Source organism: Chiloscyllium punctatum, chromosome 19 (assembly GCF_047496795.1).
Source record: "Chiloscyllium punctatum isolate Juve2018m chromosome 19, sChiPun1.3, whole genome shotgun sequence".
NCBI classification, from domain to species: domain Eukaryota; kingdom Metazoa; phylum Chordata; class Chondrichthyes; order Orectolobiformes; family Hemiscylliidae; genus Chiloscyllium; species Chiloscyllium punctatum.
The window spans coordinates 80,585,749-80,611,280 of NC_092757.1; the positions used below are offsets into that span (position 1 = coordinate 80,585,749).

General features: G+C 42.8%; 1 protein-coding gene across 2 annotated transcripts in view; it reads left to right on the forward strand.

Moving 5' to 3' along the window:
• The window catches only part of cuedc1b (CUE domain containing 1b), a 158,100-nt gene that overhangs the window by 112,103 nt on the left and 20,465 nt on the right, over window positions 1-25,532 (forward strand). For both annotated transcript variants that reach the window (XM_072589812.1, XM_072589813.1), the window contains exons 3-5: window positions 15,576-15,703; window positions 18,787-18,913; window positions 24,667-24,847. In XM_072589812.1, coding sequence (XP_072445913.1) covers window positions 15,576-15,703; window positions 18,787-18,913; window positions 24,667-24,847 — 436 coding nt within the window. The remainder of the gene's footprint in view (window positions 1-15,575; window positions 15,704-18,786; window positions 18,914-24,666; window positions 24,848-25,532) is intronic.

Here is a 25,532-nt window from a genome sequence, read left to right on the forward strand (position 1 = left end):
AGTAAGGTTACTGCAGCTGATCTAAAATATCCTCAGTGCCGGCATCGATCACCAATCATCATTCAATTTAGTTTTAAATCCTTTTAATATCAACTGAGAAATAACAGTGAGTGCCAATTTGGTTCTTACATCTGAAGAAATGGATCATACGATCGAGCTACACCCCAGGGACAAGAACAGAAATAGTTCAGCAGGTCTGGCAGAATAAAAATTTCAGATCCAGTGACACTTCTTCAGAATCCCAGAGTCTTTAGCATAGTGCTTTCCAAACATTTTCTTGCCATAATCCCACATTGAGGCTTGAATCTTGAATTACTCAGTGATTTAGCTTTATTCACATGCACTCAAATCAGTACAGTGAAAAGTTTACAGTCACCACATTACGGTGCCATACAAGGGTACCCAGATACAGGTACTTAAGATCAAATTCTAGGAAACAAAAACAAAATTAGTAGCTTAAATCGTCCAGCATTATAGGTCATTGGGATAAATTAGGAAAATAAAGTAAAAAGTTCAGAATATCGGTCTTCTGACCCAGTCCTTGCTGGTATCTAGTCTGAACTGAGAATTGTTATGATCCTTCAGTAAGAACCGCAAGAGTGAGGGTCTGTTAGAGTGGGAGCACGACTATTGTCACTTTATTGGAGCTCCACGGTGGACATTGAGACTGAGAGATTTAATCAACAAAGTTTTAGCTCACAATCCACTAGCTTTAACATGCGGTGTAACCTTCCTGTGTAACACAGAGGGAGTGCTGCATTGTTGGAGCTTCTCTCCCAAGGCTAGCATTTACTGCCCATACCAAATTGCCCTTGAACTGAGTGGCTCACTTGGACCACTTCGGAGGGCAGGAACGAATCAAACCTATTACTGTGGATCCAGAGATGCACCTTACAGAACAGGTTTATCCGGTCTATTCTGGTTCCCTTCTGAAGAAGGGTTACTGAGCCTGATTCGTTAAACTCTACTTTCTCTCTGCAGGTGTTGCCAGACCTGCTGCGATTCCCCCAGCAAGTTTTGTTTTTGAATCTATTTTGATTGTTGTTTTTTGAGAGCTGGAAATTGGCTCCCACACTTTGCCAAAGGTTCCAGTTTATAATTTGGAGGATGCAAAGGGTCCTATAAAAATGTCATTTATTTCTTTAATAAGATGTCTACCCATCTGACCAACATGTTCAACAAGTTCCTCAAACTGCCAGACCCATTGTTGTAATGTGGCACGTATCCAAAATATGTCTAGAATGTTCCACACCTTTCTCTTATTTGCTCCTCTTCACTTTCCAATCTACATGGCATTAATGTCAAAGCCTTCAGCAACACCACAACATTCATGGAAAGGATTGTTTTCTGTTCTAGGTGTGGTTTGTTCTATCATTTTGACTTGGCTCCTACTTGTGGCTTTGACACTGGTAAATATCTGGTATTGATTATTAGGAAATTGGAAATGTTCTGATAGTGTGTGCTTGATTGTTGGCTTATACCTTTTCAAAATGTCTGAAAAGATGTAGAATCTTCAGCGTTTCAGAAGATGCAATTTTTGTTATTGATTGCTCCAGATATAGTGACATTCCTCAGCTTTGGCTCCCTCACATGTTCTGGATTATGAGAGGGGAGGGGTTTGAGATGTGATATGTTAACTATAGCAGGTTCGGTTAAAGCAGACTGAGTCAGAGTCGGAGACAGGCCCTTCGGCCCAACTCGTCCATGACAACCAGGTTTCCTAAACTGAACTAGTCCCATATCCCTCTCAATCCTCTCTATCCATGTATCTGTCCAAATGTCTTTTAAATGTTGTAATTGTATTGACCACTTCCTCTGGCAGCCTTGTTCTATATATGCGCAACCATCTGTGTGGAAAAAGTTGTCCCTTAGATCCCTTTTAAATCTTTCCCTTTCACATTAAACCTGTGCCCTTAGTTTTGGACTCCCCTACCTGGGGGAGAAACCTTTGTTATTCACCTTACCTATGTCCCTCATGATTTTATTAACCTCTATAAGACCACCCCTCAGCATCTGACACTTCAGAGAAATAAGTTGCAGCCTCTGCTTTTAACTGAAACTTTCCAGTCTCTGTAACATTCTTGTTTGCACCCTTTCCCTTTAATAACATCCTTCCCGTAGCAGGATGACGAGAATTGTGTGCAGTACTCCAAATGTCTTGTACAGCTGTAACATGATGCCCCAATTGTTGTACTCAGTTCTGTGACTCAGTGCAGGCAAGTGTGCCAAGTACCTCCTTCACCCTGTCTATCCATGACACCGCTTTCAAGAAACTGCACCCTAGCACAGTCTCTTCGACAATACTCCCAGGGTCCAACCATGAATTGTGTAAATACTGTCATGGTTTGTCTTACAAAAACGCAACACCTTGCATTTATTTGAATTAGACTCCATCTGCTGTTGCTCAGTCTATTGGCCCAGTTGGTCAAGATCCTGTTGTACTCTTAGATAACCTTCTTCATTGTCCACTCTACCACCAAGTTTGATGTTATTGCAAACTTACTTGACCATTCTTCCTGTATTCTCATCCAAGTCGTTTATTTAAATGACGAATAGTTATTTAAATGACAGTGGACCCAGATATATGTCTGGGATCTCATCCATCTCCTGTGGTTCCACACATGGATGTCCTCGTTGATCTTTAAGGGGCCCTATCCTCTCCTTAGTTACACTTTTCCCCTTAATAAACTTGTCAAATCTCTTTGGATTCTCCTATACCTTATCTATAAGACATAGGAGGAGAAATTAAGCCATTCAGTCCATCGAATCTGCTCCACTATTCAATAATGGCTGATAAGTTTCCCAACCCCATTCTCCCACTTTCTCCCCATAACCCTTGATCCCATTGATACTCAAGAACCTATTTATCTCAGTCTTAAATATACTCAATGACCTGGCCTTCACAGCCTTCTGTGGCAATGAATTCCATAGATTCACCACTCTGGCTGAAGACGTTTCTCTTTACCCCTGTTCTAAAAGGATTTCCCTTTACTCTAAGGCTGTGCCCTCGAGTCCGAGTCTCTCCTCCCGATGGAAGCATCTTCCCAGCATCTACTCTGTCCAGGCCATTCAGTATTCTGTATGTTTCAATTAGATTCCTCCCCTCCCCCCCCATCCTTCTAAACTCCATTGAGTATAAACCCAGAGTCCTCAAACATTCCTCATATGTTAAGCTTTTCATTACTGGGACCATTCTCGTCAACCTCCTCTGAACACGCTCCAGGGCCAAGACATCCTTCCTCAGATATGGGGCTGAAAACTGCGCACAATACTCCAAATGTGGTCTGACCAGAGCCTTATAAAGCCTCAGAAGTACATCCCTGCTTTTATATTCAAGTACTCTCAAAATAAATGTCATCATTGCATTTACCTTCCTAACTACTGATTCAACCTGCAAGTTTACCTAGAGACAAGCCTGGACTGGAACTCCCAAGTCTCTTCGTACTTCAGACTTCTGCATTTTCTCCCCATTTAGATAATAGTCCATGCCTCTACTCTTCCTCTGCCAAAGCTATCTCATGTCCCCTTTTTGCAGTCCTAATTTCCGTCTTAAGTGTACTTCTCCACCCCTTATACACCTCAAGGGATTCTCTTAATCCCAGCTGTCTATACTTGACACATGCCTCCTTCGTTTTCTTGACCAGGGCCTCAATGTCTCGAGCCATTTAGTGTTCCCTACTCTTACCAGCCTTGCCCTTCACACTAACAGGAACATGCTGGCCCTGAACTCTCCGTGTTTCACTTTTGAAAGCCTCCCACTTGCCAACTGTCCCTTTACCTGTGAACAGCCTTCCTCCAATCAACCTTTGAAAGTTTCTGTCTAATACTATCAGAATTGGTCTTGTCCCAATTTAGAACTTTAACTTGTGGACCAGACCCATCTGCAACTATTTTGAAACTAAATAGAATATGGTCACTGGTCCCAAAGTGCTCCTCCAATAACCCTCAGTCACTTGCTGTGCCTTATTTTCCAAGGTGACTTGGGGCATAAACTTTGATCTGAAATTCTGCTGGCTGTGTTCAATTTTACCCTTCATCCTGCGCTTTTAGATCTACACTAAACTCATTCCTGTCAAACAATATTTCACTTTTAAATATCTCATCCTTGTTTGCCGATCCTCCGTTGCTTCAGTTCTCCATGTCTCTGTACAGTTCTCTGAGATTACAGTGATATTCTCATTCTGGCCACTTGCACAAACCCACTTCTAATTTCTCCAGTGTGAATGGACGTCACCTGACCATACTTCACCTCAGGAATTCCTTTGCAAAATCTCTCTGCCTCCTTCTCCTTCTTCAAGACTTACTTTGACCACATTTCTGGTTATTTGCCTCCCTATACGTCCTCACATGAGTCTGTGTCAAATTTTGGTTTGAGTCAATGAACGGGATAGTTGTCTGTAATAGGACTGCAATGTAAATCAAAGGTGGTGTTGAAAGCTCTTAATCATTGGGACTCTACTTGCATCACGCTTTTATATTACTAGACGTTGTTTGCCGTGATCAATCAAGAACTCCATTATTGATGCATCAAACTACTGGACTAGCTCGATGAACATTGGTTGCTTTTCTGCTAGCAGCTCCCATATTCCCTGGATCCCATCGCTTGGTCCAGTTGCAATAAGTAGACTTGGAATCACTGAAGTATATGAACAGCATGCAGAGGTCTGTAAGACTCCTCCAAGACTCGAAAGCACCGTGGGATTTACAGGAAAGAGCTGGTCCCTGCGTGTTAATGTTGTGGCATCGGTGCTTCCCTTGCTTGTCTTGTAACCAGGTGATGCCCGCCCCACACATCTCACAGGTGATCACAGGTCATAGTGACTCCACATAAAGGAGCTCCATCACCATCTCTTCAGATCATCGGAGGATAGGGAAGAAATCTGACTGTATCTCCATCTCCAACATCCCAGCCTGAGGACCAGGTTCCTTCAAGACTTGTTGGAGAAGGAAGTGCGTAGCTAGAAGTGAGGGCCCAATTGTTCAGGCCTTCTCATCTGCCCTGATTGAAATGCGTTTTGGTTTCTCTTTCCGGGGTAAGTTTGATTCACAGTTAATTATGGGCGGCTGATGAGCTTTCCCTGACAAAATAACAGCATAAGATTTCCTTTGTACGATTTTAACCATTCTTGTTCATTGGTTAATACTTATGATTTGGAGATGCTGGTGTTGGACTGGGGTGTACAAAGCTAAAAAATCACACAACACCAGGTTATAGTCCAACAGGTTTAATTGGAAGCACACTAGCTTTCGGAGCGATGCTCCTTCATCAATGTAGAGTAATGGGGATTGGGTCTGTGTGGCTTACTCTTCAGAGGGTTGGTGTGGACTTGTTGGGCCGAATGGCCTGTTTCCACACTGTAGTGATTCTATGTAACCAATTAATGAGGTTCTCCCCTTTAAACAGCCCTAAGGCTGCCACACATTCCTTCTTTGTAATCTGAAAATTTCTACTGAGCAAACAGAACAAAGCACCTGTCTTGGATTAGCAAAAATGACAACAGAAATATCAGCACCCCTCTCCCTCATGATGTTTATAGTAAGAATTTTGGAAGAGCTTCAATCGCATAATCTCCATTTGTGAGACAGCAATTCTTTTGAAGCTATCTCAAGGGCCGTCTTGAAAAGACTGAGTTTCTGTCAGTCTCAGTGTCTCGGGCCAGCGAGTGTAAATTCCAGTTCCGTAACTGTGCCATCATCTGATGGGAGACACAGGAACTCAGCACTTTGTTTTTGCACATCCAGGCCCCAGGGATGACAATTCTCTGTTGAACTCTTCTTCCTCCCTTCCTTCTGTTCCTGTTTTACGTGATTTGGGATCAACCCAAATCACTTTAAGAAATCGGGGAATTATTCACTAAACTAAGGAAGGCCCATACTGGATTTGGGGCCTAACTCTTCCATGCAGTCTCAATGTCCTCTGTGAATTACTTCAAAATAAATATTTAAAAAAGGAATGCATTGAGGCTACAGAGGAAGTTAGAATGTTTTACTCAAAAAGAATGTTATGGATCAGACCAAACCCCCTCAATATATTCAGAAGATTGTCTAGACCCTAAGTGTAAAGCGTTGCATTTCAGATGCAATTTGATTGGTCAATCCATCAGACTTGAAGCAAAACATACTTTATTCCTACACTGTAAGTAAAATACAGCAAAAGAATGAAGAAACTGGAATAATTAAGTCTCTAGGAAAATTTAACTGAATGATACTTTATTTTACTACTAAACAGTAACTGCTCCAACGTAGTAACGTTCCATAGACACACCCCTTGACAAAGGCAAATTCAGTAAAATAGATTGTCTCTCAGACAATTCTGTAGTTCAGGAGAAAAAACATCACAACAGAATTCTGAGGGAGAGTAGCCGAGAGAGTTGTACTGCAATTTCCAAACCCAGCTTCAAGACCCCAGCGACTGCTACTGAAAACTAAACCTGAAAATCCCAGTTCTGTGGGAGCTTGACCCACTCATTAAGCTGTTTCTATTGCTCCAACCTTAGCCCATACAAGCTGTTAACTTTATGCTTTTTGAAGCAGACCGATCACCAACTCTGATCTCAACCTTCCTTCATGAAGAATCTAGAACAAAATATGTCTCTTAAAGCCATAGTGTCATCATGAATCCTCACAATACATAGAAGCAGGCTGAGTCAAACAGTTAACTGTGTAGCTGTTGGTTGATAGAAGGTGCACTGCTGGTGATAAAATTGTGGAGGAGTTTCAGAAAGGACTTTTGCAAAAAGGAGCAACAGATAAAGCTAAAATTGGGAAAAGCAGAACTATCACGAATCCATAATAATTTGAGCTCCAGCTGTTTCAGGAATGAAGTTACAGTTAAAAGAGAAAGTTATATTTCTTTGGCACCATTTAGAAAATCAGGACGACTGGAAGTGTTTATGCCTGATGAACTACTTTTGAAGTGATATGCAGGAGCCGGTGTTGGACTGGGGTGGACAAAGTTAAAAATCTCACAGCACCAGGTTATAGTCCAACAAGTTTATTTGGAAGCACTAGCTTTCAGAGCGCTGCTCCTTTGTCAGGTATCTGATGAAGGAGCTGTGCTCCGAAAGCTAGTGCTTCCAAATCAACCTCTTGGACTATAACCTGGTGTTGTGCGATTTTAACTTTTGAAATACAATTGCTGTTGTACAGTCAGAAACATAGCAGCCAATTTGCAAACAGCTCCTTAGTAAGCTCACCAACACTCCCCAAAGTACTTCACATACAGTGAATTATTTTGAAATGCAGCTATGGTTGTTGTGTCACCGTTTTGCGTAGGCTAAGGTCTCTCAAAATACAAAATCAGTTGCCCCTGAGTCTAGTTTTTGGAGGTGTTTAAGAGGAATGGTTATTGGCCAGAATACCAAGTGAACTTGCTTGCTCTATCAGAATGGACTCTGATCAGCCTCTCATCTGATGCCCCCAAGATGACAGCATTCCTTCTGTTACTGTACTGAATCTTCAGTCTAGATTGTAGACTCAAGAAGGGACTGAACCCTTAATTGAGCAGTGAGAGGGGCACCAACTGAGCCAAGCACACACTTGTTAGGAACTGCAAAGCGAATGCTGAAGTGCAAAGGTTGTGTTCTGGTTGCAGATTAACCAAGACCATTCATTATTTCAGACTCCACTCCACTTTTGGGTACTTCTGTTCATATATCTAACATATATCCCTTCGGGCTGAGACCGCTCCACTCCTGATTTTATTAGAGTCGTGGTCCAAACATGGACAGAAGAGCTGAACTACACAGGTGAGGTGTGAGTGACTCTCCTCAACATTAAGGCAACAGCTGACCTGAGTGTGATTTCAAGCTGCCCTCGCAAACTGGGAGTCAGTGGGAATTGGCAGGAAAACATACCCAACTGGCTAGTGTCATACCCAGCGCACAAGAAGATGGTTGTGACTGTGGGAGGCCAGCCATCTCAGTCCCAGAATGTCACTGTGGGAGTTTCTCCGGGTAGTACCCAAGATCAAACAACATCAGCGGCTTCCTTCCTCTGTAAGATCAAAAGTGGGGATGTTTTCTGATTGCACAGTTTTCAGCACCATTCACAACTCCTCAGACACTTAAATAATCTGTGTCTGTTTGCAGCAAGACCTGGACAATATCCAGGTTTGGGCTGATTTGTGGCAAGTGACATTTTGGCCACACAAGAGCCAGGCAATGAGCAACTCCAATAAGAAAAGCTAACCATTGTCCTGCAATATTTAATTCTATTATGATTGCTGAATCCTCCAGTATGAATATCTTTGGGATTACTACTGACCAGAAACTGAGCTGGATGAGCCGTGTGGCGCTAAGTGCAGGTCAGAAGCTCAGAATTCTCTGTTGAGTAATATGACCCGTCTCCCTGGTGCCTGTCCACATCTACAAGGTGTAAGACAGGGGTGTGAGGGAATACTTACATTCACCAGCTTCAGCAACACTGGTGAAACTTGACACCATTGAGCACGACAAAGCCTGCTTGATTTGGCACCTATTCACCATTTTAACGTTCACTCCCCTCACCACTAATGCGTGGTGGCAGCAGAGTGCACTGTTTACAGGAGGCACTGCAATAACTCACCAAACCTGCTTCAGCCTGGCACTTTTCGAAACCACAACCTCTACCGCCCAGAAGTTTAATGGCACGTGGGAACAGCCCCATCTGCAGGTTCCCCTCCAAGTTTCAGACCGTCTGCTGGAATGATAACGTCATACCTCCCCTATTGCTGGGCCGAAGTCCTGGAGCTCCATTACCAACAGTTGTGTTGGTGTATCAACATCTCAGGGGCCACAGTGGGTCAAGCTCACTACCACCAAGGTAATTGGAGATGGGCAATAAATACTGGCCTGCCTAGTAATACCCACATCAAAAGAATGATTTTTTAAAAAAGCACTTAAGCTGGTCATGGCTGCAGGTTGAGCTGACTCTAGTATCTTTTACAAAAATGTTTATTAACGGAACCAAGGCATGTGGAAGAGTAGAGTTGGAGACCTTTACTGCAGACTGTGTGAACTGGGGATCTTCTGTATGTGCTGCAGACTGCATGTGGACTACTGGAGGGAAGGTCATGTTTGACTGAGAAAGCTTTCAGTATTTCACTTGAGTGACATTAACAATCACTGCCTCCAGAGTGTGCTGGTCGATGGACTTTGGGCAATCCTCTTCTTTTGAAAGACTGATGCAAATGATTGCTATAATTCTCGTTACGTGTAATTGTAGGATAATTTCAATTGTCAAAGTGTGTCAAATTTCCCAGACTCATTCGGAATTTCAAAACAACATTCTTCGTTCCTGGGTGTGACTGTTACTGCAAAGACCGGCATTTACTGCCCATTGCGCGTTGGCATCAGAAGATGGGGATTTGATAGAACCAGCTTGCTCGGCCATTTCAGACAGCTGTGGGCCCGGAGTTCAGGTGGTAAATTTACCTGCCTGACATGCATTAAAGATACTGTTGGATATTTGACAACAACCTTATTGTTTGTTGGTCACTTTTTTGTCAACAGCCAATATAGGTTCTACTTCTGCAATGTTCTTTTCAACTCCGTCCAAACACTCTCACTGCCATAGTGGGATTTGTCCTGGTTTCCTGAACTACTTGTCAAGCCCATCGGATTGCCAGACTAATCCGAGAACCACTCCAGTACCACACCTCCCATTCGACCTGGTCAGTTTAATTGGAATGTGGATCAACCCCAGAAAGTGGGCCTGAATGACTGGTTACCTCTTAAACATCAAACAGACAGTGACACTGACAGTCTTTTTGGGGAAATCCATTGATGGCAGGTTGATAGATTGCAGTGTGTGTACACACATTAACTATCAACCTGAAATATCAACCTAATGAATGCTCAATTTTAAAGTCAATGGACTTCTCTGATTGCAGGAAAATACCTGAGGAAATGTTTATGGTTCACCTCTGGATTATAAACTATTCACATGAAAATATATATTTACATCGATGTTTATATAACAATTGGGACTGTTTCAAAGCCATTCATTTTGTTAACTGAATTGACACCTTTTAGCAAAATGAGGCCCTCTGTAAATGCAAGAGTCAATTTGGAGGAAGTGGTGTACACATGAAGGGAGTTCTCTGGAAGCACTCAATATTGATTCCAGATTACATTAAGTCTCCTGGCATCAGGTCAGACATTTGGCAGACCAACCTTCTACTGGTTCCCACCTACCACTACACCTCAGCTAATGAACCAGTACTCTTCCACCTTCTAAACCCACCACCACGACCATCCAGGAGGAGGGAAGCAAATAAATAGAAACACCGCCATCTGCAAGTTTCCTTCCAAGCCATCCTGCCTTGGAAGTACACTGCCATTCCTTCGTTGTCATTGGATCCTGTAACTCCCTCACTATCAGCACTGTGGACACCAAATGAACTGCAGCAGTTCAAGAAGGCAGTTCACCATTACCACCTTAAGGGCAGCGCAGGATGAACAATAAAGGCTGGCCCAGCCACTGCAGACCAGATCTCAAGAATGAATTGAAAAACAAGTTAACTAATCAAACAATCAGCACCTTTTGTTCCATGCAGTATACCTTGTTGCTCCCTTTAAAATCTGGCATTTATGCATTGTCCCGATCAGAGCAAGATGTAAAATGCCAATGGCATGTCTATTTTTCAGCAATACTCAGGGTTAAAATGTTTACAACAGATTTAGGATTGATACCAGGAAGCGTTCTCATGCAAAGAGTGAGCACCATGTGGGACTGGGTAAAATTTTAAATTGTTGGAAGGACACAGTGGGCTCATCAGAAACTGTAAAGAGAAAGATCAGGTTGACAAGTTGGCATTAAGTTCTGGCAAATGTTATAGTCCATGTTTCTTTAACAGAGCTTAGACTAGAGTGGTGCAGGAAAAGCACAGCAGGTCAGGCAGCATCCGAGGAGTAGGAAAATTGACGTGATGACGGGCTTTTGCCTAAAACATCGATTTTTTTTTTCTTTTCCCTACTCCTCAGATGGTGCCTGACCCCTGTGCTTTTCCAGCACCATTCTAATCCAGACTCTGATTTCCAGCATCTGCAGTACTCACTTTTGCCTTCTTTAACAGAGCTGTTGACTGACCTATGGTGTGTTATCAGTATTTTGCTGTTCTTATTTCACATTCTCCGCATTCACAGTTTCATTAAAAAGGTGGCTCTGCTGGAATGAAATGTCCATGATTGAGGTGGGGACTAAACTTTGGAAACCCTTGAGTGTATAAATTGTAGCTTTTCAAACCTATGCAGTTAAGAGGCCCAGGCAAGTACGTCCCAATTATTTTCTGGTTTCTGATTTGAAGTTAATGAGCCTGGGGCTTTGGAAAGGAATGTTTAATATGCATATGTCTCAGTAGTAATAAATTTTATGATCAAATTACCAAGGACTTCAAGCAGACATTAATTTGAAAAATAAGTGGGCACAGAATTGGAGGTAACCTGGGGAGGTGTTGGTAATTTTTGAGACAGTCCTGCAATAAAGTGAATAATCTCTCTTCAGCAGGATTTAACAGGTGTCTTTCCCAGGTATCTATTGAGGTCCTGGTGTTTCAACATGAAAATATAACATGCAGGTATGTTTACCTGTAATGTTACTCTGTAGTAAAGAACTCTTGTAGCAATTGTTCAAAGCCTTGGTGAGGCCACATCAAGAATATTTTTGTGCAGTTTTGATCTCCTTACTTAAGAAATGATATATTTGCAGTAAAGGGAGAGCAACAAAGATTCACCAGACTGATCCCTGGGATGGTGAGATGGTCCTGTGAGGTGGGATTGAACAGACCGGGTCTCTATTCTCTGGAGTTTAGAAGAATGAGAGGTTATCACATTGAAACATGCACAATTCTTGCAGGCTCTTACAAGAAGGATAGTTCCCCTGGCTGCGGGGAGAGAGGGTTCTAAAACCAAGGAACACGTAACAGAATAAGAGTGAGAACATTAAGGACTGAGATGAGGAGGAATAGTTTTATTCAGAGGATGGTGAATCTTTGGAATTCTCTATCCCAAAGAGCTGAGTATAGTCCTGTCAGAGATTAGTAGATCTATTGATATTAAAGCTATCAAGAGGATACTGGAGCGCCAGAGGCTGAGTGGGTGACCTTTTATAGTGGTTTATAAAGTCATGAGGGATATGGATAGGTTGGATAGCCACAGACTTTTCCCAGGGTAGGGGAGTCCAAAACTTAGAAAGCATAGCTTTCAGGTGAGAGGGGAAAGATATAAAGGGGACGTAAGGGGCAACTTGTTCACGCAGAGGGTGGAGCGTGTATGGAATGAGCTGCAAGAGGAAAAAGTAGAGGCTGATACAAATACAACATTTAAAAGGCATCTGGATGGGTAGATGACTAGGAAGGGTTTCGAGGCATATGAGCCAAACGCTGGCAAATGGGGACTAGATTAATTTCAGATATTTGGTTAGCATGGACAAATTGGTCCAAAGGGTCTGTTTCTGTTGTGTTGAACTGTAACTCTATACAAGGATAATGCGGGAAAGAGGTGTTGAAGTCAAAGATCAGTCATGATCTACTTGAATGACAAGCAGGCTGAATGGCCTGCTGCTGTTCCCAGTTTCCATGTTCTTTTATCATTTACTGATCAATCTGCAGATATTTCTTGTTAGAAGATAATGATACCTTCTATTTATACAACAACTTTAACACAGTAACTTGAACATGCCTTGACATCACAAAGTTTAGATCAAGCTACATAAGGACATCTTGGGGCAAATAATCAAAAGGTTAGTCAACGAAGTTGGTTCTGATGAGCATTGTAAAGGAGGAAAGAGTGATTTGGAGGGAACCCCAAATTTTAGGGTCAAAGCAACTACAGGCATAGCCACCAATGGTGAAGTGATCAAAATTAGGAAAACTTAAGAGGCCAGAATTGAAGGTGTGCAGGTATCTCAAAAGGTTGTAGGATGGGAGAAGATTCCAGAGATGAAGTGGGATGAGGTCATGGAAGGATTTGAAAACAACAATGAAAATGTAAAGATTCATGTTATACAACTGGAATCCAGCTGAGGTCCTAGCAAGTACAGTAGTGGGGGATGAACAAGACTTGGTGAAAATTAACGCACAGGTTCTAGAGTTTAAGATGATTTAATATTTACAGATCGTAGAATGTGGGAGGAACAACCTTGACCAGTCACGGCTAGAGGAAACCACTGCTGTGTGGTTTTAGCAGTTTTTGTGATGATGCAAATAAGTGGTCAGAAGTCCATTTCAGAAACAAATATGATAGCAAGGTTGAGAATAGCCTTGTTGCTAACAACTCTGATAGGAGCGGTCGGTAGGTAACAGAGTTTGTGATGGTGACCAAAAACAATAGCCTCCGTTTTCCCAATATTTAATTGGAGAAAAAACATTATGTATCCCACACTCAATACTGGAGAAGCAGACAAATAATTTCAGGTCATTCAGCAGAGTTGAGAGGTGTTACTGGTAAGATACAAACGGGTTTCTTCAGCATGTGCGTGATGAGTTACGTGTTTTTGGTTTATGTTGTTGAAGGGCAGTGAGAATTAGCAGGAAACATGAATCAATCCATGGGAAGGTGCTTGTGGTAATAGAGCAAGAGTAGAAAAGGAAGTCATTGCAATTGATTCTTTGGCTATGACTGCATGAACAAGAACTGGACCAAGTCCCAGCCACCTGGACAATAATGGAGAGGCATTGAAAGATTCATGATGTGGTCATTCATATCAAACACTGCAGACTGGCCAGGGAGGGAGGTTCGCCTTTTTCACACTCTCATGAGCTGCAATTTGTGACTTGGATAAGAACCACTTCAGTACCGTTGGCAGTGGGGGGGCAAAGCTAATGGAAGTGAGCGGCACGGTGGCACAGTGGTTAGCACTGCTGCCTCACAGCGCCAGAGACCTGGGTTCAATTCCCGCCTCAGGCAACTGACTGTGTGGAGTTTGCACGTTCTCCCCATGTCTGCGCGGGTTTCCTCCGGGTGCTCCGGTTTCCTCCCACACTCCAAAGATGTGCAGGTCAGGTGAATTGGCCATGCTAAATTGCCCATAGTGTTAGGTAAGGGGTAGATATAGATGTTAGGGGTATGAGTGGGTTACGCTTCGGCAGGGCGGTGTGGACTTGTTGGGCCGAAGGGCCTGTTTCCACACTGTAAGTAATCTAAATCTAAATCTAAATCTGAACCAAACATGAAATTCTGGGAGAGGTGAGCATACATTTGAGAACTGACAGATTGTTCAACCACGTTAGAGAAGACATGGGTTGACAATTTGCAAGAGTTCAGGTTGTCTTTCTGAGGGTGGGGGAAGGGTGACTACAGAAGTGGTCAGCACCTGAGGCACGTCTTGAACAAAAACTGTCGTGAGAACAAAAGGTGGGTCACCAGGATGCAGTAAGCTTGGAGAAATGGGAGAGGATGCAGAGAATCTGAGGGAATGTTTGCTCTGATGGATGGGTGTAATTTGTAGAGGCAGCTGATCAGTTGTTCTCAATCTTGGTGCTAAAAAGATTTTACAATCTCCTTGTATTTGTTAAGGATAGGAGTGCAAGATCTAGGAGAAGGTGGTTTGCAATAGAGAAAAGAAGTTTGGAGGTTATCTTTGCATTCCAGATGATTCTGGAATAGGGACCATTTTTTTAGCTGATGAGACTAGGATATAATGGTGCTTTATGTGGTCCAATCTGATCTGGTGGTGAATGGCCAAATCGATTGTCTGTCATATCTCTGCAAGCTTATGTCCCTTCGACATTTAAGGTAATGAGTGATGAGGGCCAGAACAGAAGCCATCTCTGAATTGAGAGAGACTAATCATTTTAGTGGACACCAGAATATCAAATGTGGATGTGATTGAAGAGATTAGTGGAGGTTGCAGAAGTATTGTGACAAATGGAAGGTTAAAACTAGGTAGTTGCATTTTTGAGAGTGAAATGGGAATTTATTTTCCCCTAAGGTGGTCATGATTCTGTGTAGGAATAGGAAGTGCAAAGGCATGTAGTGATTAGACAAATCTACAGCATAAGGAGTTTAATACGGGAATGTGTGAGGTATTCTGAGAATGGTGTATCAGTATATTTTCTAAATAGCAAGAGATTGGTCTTCCAGCAGTTTGCAATGTAGTTTGGAAGACTATATATTCAAAACACTAAAAGCCAGGGCCCAGGAACAGAAGGTCATCAAAAAGGCTTTTGTTTCAAAGAGCCTGGAACGAATGGCAAAAGAAATATGCTTCAGGTGTAAAGCATTGATCACGCGGCAGTTTGAGTATTGGGGTCAGTTTTCAATCCCACAAATGGAGAGGGTAGGTTGGCCAAGGGTGGGAATAGGATACCTATTCACCAAAATGATATTGGGGTTTTGAAAGGCTTCAATTATGAAGACACAAATTTGCATTGTATTTTAAAAAGATGAGGAATGATCTGTTAGTGATGTTTCAAACTTGGCTTGTTAAGTAAGGGTATTATTTCTGGAGATGCCCCTTTCACAGATATTTGCAAATTTTAGCTGAAGGCTGTTCGAAACTAGGCAGTGTTTGTTTTAATGTGGACAGGGAATTATGCAGTCTGGTAAAATTTTGCATAAGCCTTAACTTGCATTTTCTCCTTTTCCCTCATCCAGATTTTGGAGAGAACGCTAGAACCGGACAGTTCTGATGAAGAGCCTCCTCCTGTGTACTCTCCTCCTGCCTATGACACGCATGTTTTTGACCAGGGTTATCCGCAGCTCCCCCCACTGCCACCTCGACGGTAAGCAGCACAATTATCGTCAACAGTCACACACTCTGCCTTGGCTTAGGATGTGGGCTCATGTGGGTGACACTTTGCCAGCTTGAAACTGTAAAAATGGCCCAACGTCCATTTACACTATCTTTCAGTCAACACCAGAGTGGCACCAAGGCCACCTCCTGGATTTTGAGTGACATTACACCATTTGCCAATATTCAGTGTTCTTTAAATTGCTTTGGATTCAGCAATCCTTCAATGTCAGATCCCTCTTTACTGAACTAGGTGAACAGAGAGGTCACTTCTCCTTCAGTTTGAATCATAACTAACAATAGTTATGGTAGCTGGTGGCCAATACCACTGAAGTATCTGGTCGTCATTTTGAAATCCGTTTTATTATTTTTCTTGTGGGGAAGTCACAGTTTGGATGTTATAGGAATTGGATGATGTTGCAAAGCCTGGCAGCGTTGCTGGGTCTAAATCCTGAAACGCCCTTCCCGATAGCACTCTGGATGGCGTGACATCCCAATGACTGCAGCAGTTAATGATCCAGCGTACCACCACCTTCCCCCGGAACAGCCAGGGATGGGCAATAAATACTGGCCTTGTTAGTGATGTCCACATCCCAGTGTGTCATTGGTATCTAGTCCTCTGCTTTGCATCTTCAAGTTCCTCAGCTTGAACTGAAAGGAAGCTTAGTGGCTTTGAATAACTCCAAGTCGCAGCAATTTTGCTTTTTATTTAATTATTATAAAAAAAAGTTGTTGTCTAAAAATAAAGGCAAGAGTGTAAGACTTTAAATTGGAGTTGTAATTGGTTAATGCTCCACAATGAACCTTATCATACCTACTTCAGTTAATCTGCATTTCCCTTTTATTCCTTTCTCCATCATGTGCTTATCCAGCATTGGTTTAATTGGGTCAATGCTGTTCATTTCAACTAAGTTGCCTGCTCCTATGTGCAAAGACTTTCCAAATACAAGCTGCAATCAGAGGGCAGTCACTGTTTGAACAGAAGTGTGTTGTAAAGCAAAATTCATAACTATAAATATATTATAGCTCTTACTTACGCAGTCACTTTCTATAAAAAAACCTTACTTTTTTTCGTGTTGTCATCGCACTTTTGTTTCACTGTTTCATTATAAACCCTTACATCCCAGTGTATAATGGAAAGATCCTGTGTAAGTGTGTCATGCTGTAATTATATTGTTGTGCCAGTGGTAGCGTTTAGTTCTTGGTTTTGTATCTCCCAGTTCTTCAGCTTATACTGAAGAGACTTTTATAAGCTCCAACCAACTCTTTACCAAATTACAACAGACCTTGCTATTTAACTGCATTGCCACAAATAATGAAGTACTACATAAAGACAAGGGCAAGAATGTATTACTTTAAATTGGGGACCGAATTTCATCAAGTGTTGCATTGTCATTCACCCCTGCAAATTTGCTTCACCTGAAGACCACTCTTGTTCTGGAGTCCCTTTGTGCAACATTTCCTGTTGACAACTTCACTTCCTGGTGATAGGATTTTTCCTTAAGCTTATTACATCAGGATTGCATAATCAGCATCAGTGAAAACCTGTCACATAACCAGAGTGTAGCTGCAGCTGATGGAAGGTGATGTAGTGTCACTGGTGTACTGAAAGACAAAGGGATGAGAAGAGATTTATAGAGCATAACCGCTAGCATGGATTAGTTGGCCTGAATGGCCTGTTTCTAAGCTTGACAGAGAACAATACAGCACAGGAACAGGCCCTTCAGTCCATCACATTTGTGCCGACCACCATGCTATTCTAAACTCATCCTATCTGCCTACATACGGTCCATCTCCCTCTACCTCTGACTGTTCGTGTGTCAATTTAACTGTTTCTTAAACATTGCTGTGGTACCTGCTTCTGCCACCACCCCAGGCATTGTGCAAAAACAGAGATCTCCTTTTAAACTTGCCCCCTCTTACCTTAATCCTATGCCCTCTAGTATTTGACATTTCCATCCTGGGAAAAAGACTCCTCCTATCCATTCATCCCTCTCATAATTTTATAAACCTCTATCAGGTCGCTACATAGTCTCTGATGCTCTAGTGAAAATAATCCAAGTTTGTCCAGCCTTTCCTTATAGTTAATACACTCCAATCCAGGCAACATCCTGGTAAACGTCTTTTGCACCCTCTCCAAATCCTTCCTGTAGTGTGGTAACTAGAACTGCACACAGTACTCCAAATGTGGCCCAACTGAAGTTTTATACAGCTGCAATTGACTTGCTAACTTTCATCCTCAATGCCCTGTCTGATGAAAGTAAGCATGCAGTATCCCACCTTATCTATTTGTGTTGTCACTTTCTGGGAACTTTGGACTTTTAACCCAAGATCCCCATGTATATCAATGTTCCTGAGGATCCTGCCGTTTACTGTATACTTTGTCTTTGCATTTGACCTCCCAAAATGCATCACCTCACACTTGTCTGGATTAAATTCCATCTTCTACTCCTTGGCCCAGAACATTTCAACTGATCTATATCCTGCTGAATCTTTTGACAATCTTCCTTATTATCCAGAACACCGCTAATTATTGTGTTGTCTGCAAACTTACTAATCAGACCACCTACATTTTCATATATGTGTTACAAACAACAGAGGTCCCAGAACTGATCCTTGCAGAACACCACTAGTCACAGACCCCCAGTCAGAAAAACTACCCTCCATCTTCTTTGATCAAACCAATATTGTATTCAACTCACCAACTCCGATGAAGCTCAAGTGATTTAATCTTCTGGACCAGCCAAATAAGGGACCTTGTCAAATGCTTTAGTAAAGCCCATGGAGTCGTCATCAGTTGGTCTACCCTGATCAATCACCTTTGTCAGTTTGTCCAAGAAAACTCGATCTAATTTATGAGCCAAGACCTCCCCTGCGCAAAGCTATGCTGACTATCCCCAATAAGTCCATTCTTTTCCAAATGCGAGGAAATTCTGTCCCTAAGAATCTTCTCCTTACCACCGATGTACGCTCATTTTGACATTTTGTAATTCTTTGCAATATCACATGGATGTGTACACAAAGCAGCATGTCAAAGTTGGAGTTACATTCCTGGTTATTCCATTGTGACCCCAGGGTTGACGCACAAAGCTCTGGTGGGAACCACTCGAAAGCACGCTATCGGAATTGGAATCCGCCATTACTCGGTAACCTGCCTGACGATTTTCTGCGAATTTTACCTCAACAGCTTGATGTGGTGCAGGTGAGCATGATTCTGTAACTGTCACAAAGAAGCCTGTTTTATAGATAATGGTTCTGAAAGGGTTAATGCTGAAGGCTGCATTAAACTCCACCCAAGGACAGAGCCACCATCTGGGTCTCATAGTCTTTGTAGAAATGTCTAACAAGTAGTGATTTTGCTTCAGTTGGTTGGTTCTTGAGCACTGTAGGCCATTCCCCAGTTCTGTATTTCTTTCCCCTTCTACAATGCAGTTGTCCTTAACACCTAAATTCTTTAGATAGTCTTTCGGTCCACTTCTTGTTTTCCTTATTCATTCATGGGATGAGGGCTTTGCTGGCCATACCAGCATCTATTCCCCATTCTTAATTACCCAGAGGGCAGGTAAGAGTCAACCATATTGCTGTAGGTCTGAACTTGCAATGTGGCCGGGTAAAGATGGCAATTTCCTTGCCTAAAGGACATTAGTGAACTAAATGGGTTTTTCCAACAATCAATTTATGGTCAGCGTTAGAGTCTTAATTCCAGATTTTTATTACATTCAAATTCCAGCATCTGCTGTGGCAGAATTTGAGCCGGGTCCCCAGAACATGACCCGAGTCTCTGGGTTAACAGTCCAGCGATAATGCCACTACCCCAACGCCTCCCCCAAGCCTGTCCTAATATCTCATGTGATGAATGTCAAATCTTATTTGATAGTGTTCCTGAGAGAGACCTTGTGATATTTCATTGTTCTAAAGAGACTAGTTGGAATGCAGGTGAAAGAAGTGATTGGGAAGGCAAATGGGACATTGTTGTTTATTGCAAGAGAACTGGAATATACAAGTTGGAATGTTTTGCTGCAGTTAAATAAAGCATTAGCAGTGCTACAGTCTGGCGTACTGAGTGCAGTTTTAGATTCATTATTTGGCAATGGATGTAAGTATGTTAGAATTGGTTCAGAGAAGGTTCACTCAACTGATACCTGGAGGGGGATTGTCTCATGAAGAAGGTTGGGCGGGCTGAGCCATTATCCAATGGAGTTTAGAAGAATGAGAGGTGATCTCTTTGAGATATAAGATCCTGAGAGGAGTTAAGTGAGTGGATGCCGAAAGGATGGTTCCCCCTTCTGGGAGACACTAAAACTAGAAGATAGAGTCTAAAATTCAGGGCTGTCCAATTGAAGACAGAGATAGGGAGAAATCTTTTACTGTCAGAGGTCGCGACTTTGTAATTTTCTTCAATGTAGGGCAGTGGAGCTGGGGTCATTAGATATTTTTCAGGCTGAGGAAGTTAGATTCTTGACTAACAAAGAGCGTTACTTCTCTTTCTGGCTGAATGGGCCTCCAAGATCCATGCGCAACAGCAGTCTCTAGAACCAGAAGTTAATGCCCTGATTGGAGTGCGTCAACGCTGATCAACTCACACGAAACCTTGAAGCTGCTGACCACGCACACAGCCAAAGACCTTAAGGGGAAAGTTTCTAGCGAGAGGCTAGGTAGTGGTTATTGGAATTAGATGGAAATGGGAATTTGAGGCAACAGTCACACTAGCCATGATTTTGTTGACTCCAGAACAGGGTCGAGGGAGCCCAAATGGCCTCCTTATTTTGGCTGTTGATTTTTATATTCTCATGATAAATGCCTGTTGCTGTTGAGTGAGATTTGGTGGGTAGCAGAACCTTGACATGAGCTGAATTTTATGGAGAATGAAAGTTCATTCAGGAAAGCATTGGACTAATTAGAAGCTTAGTGGAGCTGTGATGGTGATGTAATAGATAGAGACAGATAAGAAGGAACAGCAAAGAGCAAGGTGAAATCCTGACCACTCATTAATAAGCAATTTCTTTAGTCCTGTTGAGAAATGTTGGATAGCCCTCTCAACAGGGGGACAGTTTGCTCATCTCAAGACATTGGCCCTTCTGTTTTGATTATTTTTAGCTCCTGGCATAAATCAGTGGGCAAAAATATCCTGGCAGGCACATTGCATCTACACCCGAGGTCTCAGTATATGTTTCTGCTGCTTCAAAATTTGTGGCAAGAACACAGAATCATCAAGTGTATATCCCCTAATAAATTTAAGTGCTTCGAGTTATAGAGGTGTACAGCATGGAAACAGACCCTTCAGACTAACTCATCCATGCCGACCAGGTAATTAAATTAATCTAGTCCCATTTGCCAGCACTTGGTCCATGTCCCTCTAAACCCTTCCTGTTCATATGCAGTAGTTCTCCCCCCCCCCCCCCCCCCCCCCCCCTCTTTTCATACCTGCAGGGATACGTTCCAAGACCTACCGCGGAAGCCTGAAACCACGGATAGGAATCAACCCATTCATTTTAAATGGGAGATTTACCTTCCCAGCAGCCCCCGGTTCCTGGTTCTGGAATGTTCCCTATAATATGCTCGGTCCATGGTAAACCGCGGGTAACTGAAACTGCAGAAAACAATTCCATGGATATGGGAGTTGCCCTGTACCCATCCAGATGCCTTTTAATTGTTGTAATTGTACCAGACTCCACCACCTCCTGTGGCAGGTCATTCCATGCATGCATCTTCCTCAGTGTGAGAAAGTTGCCCCTTAGGTTCCTTTTAAATCTTTCCGCTCTTACACTAGACCTATGCCCTCTAGTTCTGAACTCCCCCACCCCAGGGAAAGACCTTGCCTACGTACCCTATCCATGCTCCTCATTATTTTATAAACCTCTATAAGGTCACCCTCAGCCTCTGACGCAGGGAAAACAGCCCTAGCCTGTTCAGTCTCTCCCTATAGCTCAAATTCTCCAACTCTGGCAACATCCTTGTAAATCTTTTCTGAACCCTTTCAAGTTTTGCAACATCTTTCCTATAGGAGGGAGACCAGAGTTGCACAATATACTCTGAAAGTGGCCTAACCAATGTCCTGTACAGCTGCAATATTACCTTCTGGCATGCAGGTAGCTGTTGTCTTCATAAGAAGAGAAACGGAGTTTTAGAAATTGAGAAAAATAGAGATTGGTAACATGTTGGAGTGTTTATTATATTTTCGTGGCGAAGTTATTTGCTTTAGAATGAATCAGGCCCATATTGGACTGAAGATATGCACAGGTGCTCAGTGGAGAGAGAACTTTTTACAACTGTCTGTTATGGAATGTGAGTTGAGTGAACAAATTGACGCCACCTCAATAAGAACAATATCCAGTGTTGTGCATCTTCTGCCACTAAATTGTTCCATACTTGATCATGCTTGAAATCATATTTTTTTAAAAATACGTTTTTGATCAAGTTATAAACATTGATACAAACCCAGAGGCAATGGCTCGAAAGTGGTGCTGCATCACTTACTGTTCCAGTTACCTTGGTAATCAAACTACTGCCATCTTGGGGTAGGACCCTGTAAAGGGTGGCCAGTGCACCTGCCTGTTTCAGGTGAATTGTAGCTTTATGACTTGGGTTGGAATTCTGAAGTACAAATGAGTGTCATGTTCACAGCAATCACTGCACCCACTCGCAACTGTCTGTGTTGAAGAACGTGCCCAGTTGTGATGAAAGGGATCTAAAAAGACCCAGCGATATTTTGTTTTTCTGGGGCTGGAGGAGCAGGTGTATCACACTGTCTCACCCCTTCTGCACTCCCACAGGCCTGACTTTCGTTTTGTATCATCTGTCTAATGTCAGAATAATTTCCCATGCTCCCCCAAAACATTAAATGCCTTTTAATGCCAATTTGGCACATGTAGCCAAATGTGAGTATGTGACTGAAATGTGAGCCTTCAATCTATTTTGCCTTCCCCCGCCTCTGCCCTCTATAAGAACAATTTGCATACGGACTGTCTTGATTGAACATAAATATAAAATCAGGCTCCTCTGGTGAGATAATATCTTGGCTGAAACTATTGTCTGTCCACTTTAGTGAATCTGGTGTTTGAATATAACAGAGGGGAAATTTTACCCCTCTACACCTGAAAATGGGGTGGCTTGGATTGGAGTTGGGGAGAACCATTTTCGGAAGTGAAGCACTAAAAATCTTGACCCAGTATTGGAATAATTCATGTCTTCAGGTGCTCCTGATGGCTGCCTAAACTAGACATTAGGCCCCTTGCTTGCTTTGTACAAAGGAAGTTCTCAATAATGCTTTAAGGCCTTTTCACTTGGCAATTCTTGTGGGCAGCAAAGGCACCCTCACAATTCCAAAGATGTCCTAAGGTTATGGGTGGCATGATGGCTCGATGGTTAGCACTGCTGCCTCACAGCGCCAGGTACCCGGGTTCAATTCCAACCTCTGGCAACTGTCTGTGCGGAGTTTGCGCATTCTCCCTGTATCTGCGTGGGTTTCCTCCCACAGTCCAAAGATGTGCAGATCAGGTGAATTGGCCGCGCTAAATTGCCCATAGTGTTCAGGGATGCGTAGGCTTAGGCTTAGTCAGGGGAAATGTCGAGTAATAGGGTAGTGTCTGGGTGGGATACTCTTTGGAGGGTCGGTGTGGACTTGTTGGGCCAAGATGTCCTGTTATCACACTGTGTAGTGATTCTGTGAATTCTGCTCTGTCGATGACCTATTCACGATTAGACTTCAACTACCTTGTTGAAAGGAGTGGACCAAAAAGCATAATGTACAAGAGTCTGGAGAACAGAAATGCATTTTCAGAGCCCAGCTAAGCAATCAACATACTAACAGGAAGGAGCTGAACACTAGTTCTCTCCCTGGATGGCTACTTTGTGTGTATGGAATGATAGTCCGTCTCCAATCTGAAAGTGTATCGCACGCAAATATAGATTTCTCCTCTTATTGCCGAGCCAGAATGCAAGCAATATATTTATAGCATGTATCATTCTTTCTCTAGATGGGAGGGAGAAAAGTACACCAAAGCATTATGGAGGCGCTTGCTGAGCAATGCAAAACAAACCCCAGTTCTCAAGCTCCCCCAGACTAAAGGTGCAGTGGCCAGCCAATGGAATAGAAACTGATTTTGTGGGTAAACAATTAGAGGTGTACAGCTTGCATGTGCTGTACTTTTATCAATCAAATGTTCACACCTTTATTCCAGGTTACATTAAAAACCTCCTATGGAGATCAGCAAGCCAACTGACTTGAGGTATCATGTTGCGGCTGTACAGGACATTGGTTAGGCCACTTTTGGAATACTATGTTCAGTTCCGGTCTCCCTGCTATAGTAAGGATGTTGTTAATCTTGAGACAGTACAGAAAAGGTTTGCAAGGACGTTGCCTGGTTTGGAGAGTTTGAGCTATTGGGAGAGGCAGAACAGGCTGGGGCTGTTTCCCTTGGATATTCGGAGGCTGAGGGGTGACCTTATAGAGGTTTATAAAATCATGAGGGGCATGGATGGAATAAATAGACAAAGTCTTTGCCTGGGGCGGAAGAATCTAAAACTAGAGGGCATAGTTTTACGGTGAGAGGGGAAAGATTTAAAAGGGACCCAAGGGGCAACATCTCATGCAGAGGGTGGTGCGTGTATGGAATGAGCTGCCAGAGGAAGTGGTGGAGGCTGATACAATTACAACATTTAAAAAGCTGGGTACATAAATAGGAAGAATTTAGAGGGATATGGGCCTAGCAGATGGGATTAGATTAATTTAGGATACCTGGTCAATATGGACGAATTGAACGAAGGGTCCATTTCCGTGCTTTATGACTCTATGGCTGCCACTCAGGTCAGCCCTCCTCTGGCCTGCAGTACCATACAGTGCAAATCCTGACTACATACCAGGCCCTTGAGTTTGATGACATGGGCACAGTCTGTATGTTGACATGGAAGTAATACTTGTCATCATTAATGAGAAAGTATGATCCTACCCTGCAGAACTCTCAGAAAGCCCATCGTGGGAGCGGCCAGGAGTCACAAGGGTCACAAGGGTCACTCGAGCAGGAGCGAAAACTGAAGCAGTACCTGGAGGATGAGCGGATTGCTCTCTTCCTGCAGAATGAGGAGTTCATGAAGGAGCTGCAGCGGAATCGGGAGTTCTTACAGGCACTGGAAAAAGGTGAGGCAACCCACACACGATGGGAGAGGGAAGCTTTGTGATAGCTGAAGTAGGAAGACTGTCATTGTGCCTCCACACTTTTCTGTCTGTTTTCCCGTCTCACTCTGGAAGCCAGAAAATTGTAGTTCCAGTTGGAGGTACCTCTGTACGTTAGTCCCAAGTGACCTTTCTCCATGTAAGGATCCAAGCAATGTTTAGGCTGACCTTTAATCTGGATGTGAGGATGTATGTGTTAGGAATCCACTTGGCTATGCCACCACAGTCTAACAACCACCCGAGCTGTTCAGTTCTTGAACTGAGAAATTCCTACAGGGTCTGGAGGCTCTTCCCCTGATGGAGAGGAAGTAGGAGCCTAACTACTGTTTGTGGGAGCTGGGCATAGCCACCCTTGTTGAAAATGGAAGATGTCATGTGTTCCTCAACTAGAAAGGAAATAGATAAAAATATGACTATCCTCATTTTCCTGAGGCAATATTGATTTTTATTTGCACTATTTTAACATTAATCTGCCCAGTGGAAAACAGGCAGATTCAGATCATTTGCAAATTTATTCTCAGCCTGATTTTAGTTTTCACTGAATTCCAATTGATCGGGTTGAAATAATCTCTTTCAAATCAGATTCCACTTTGACCATGCAATCACATTGGTAATCCTGTTCGGTCCCACCCTCCTAAAGCCCTTCAGG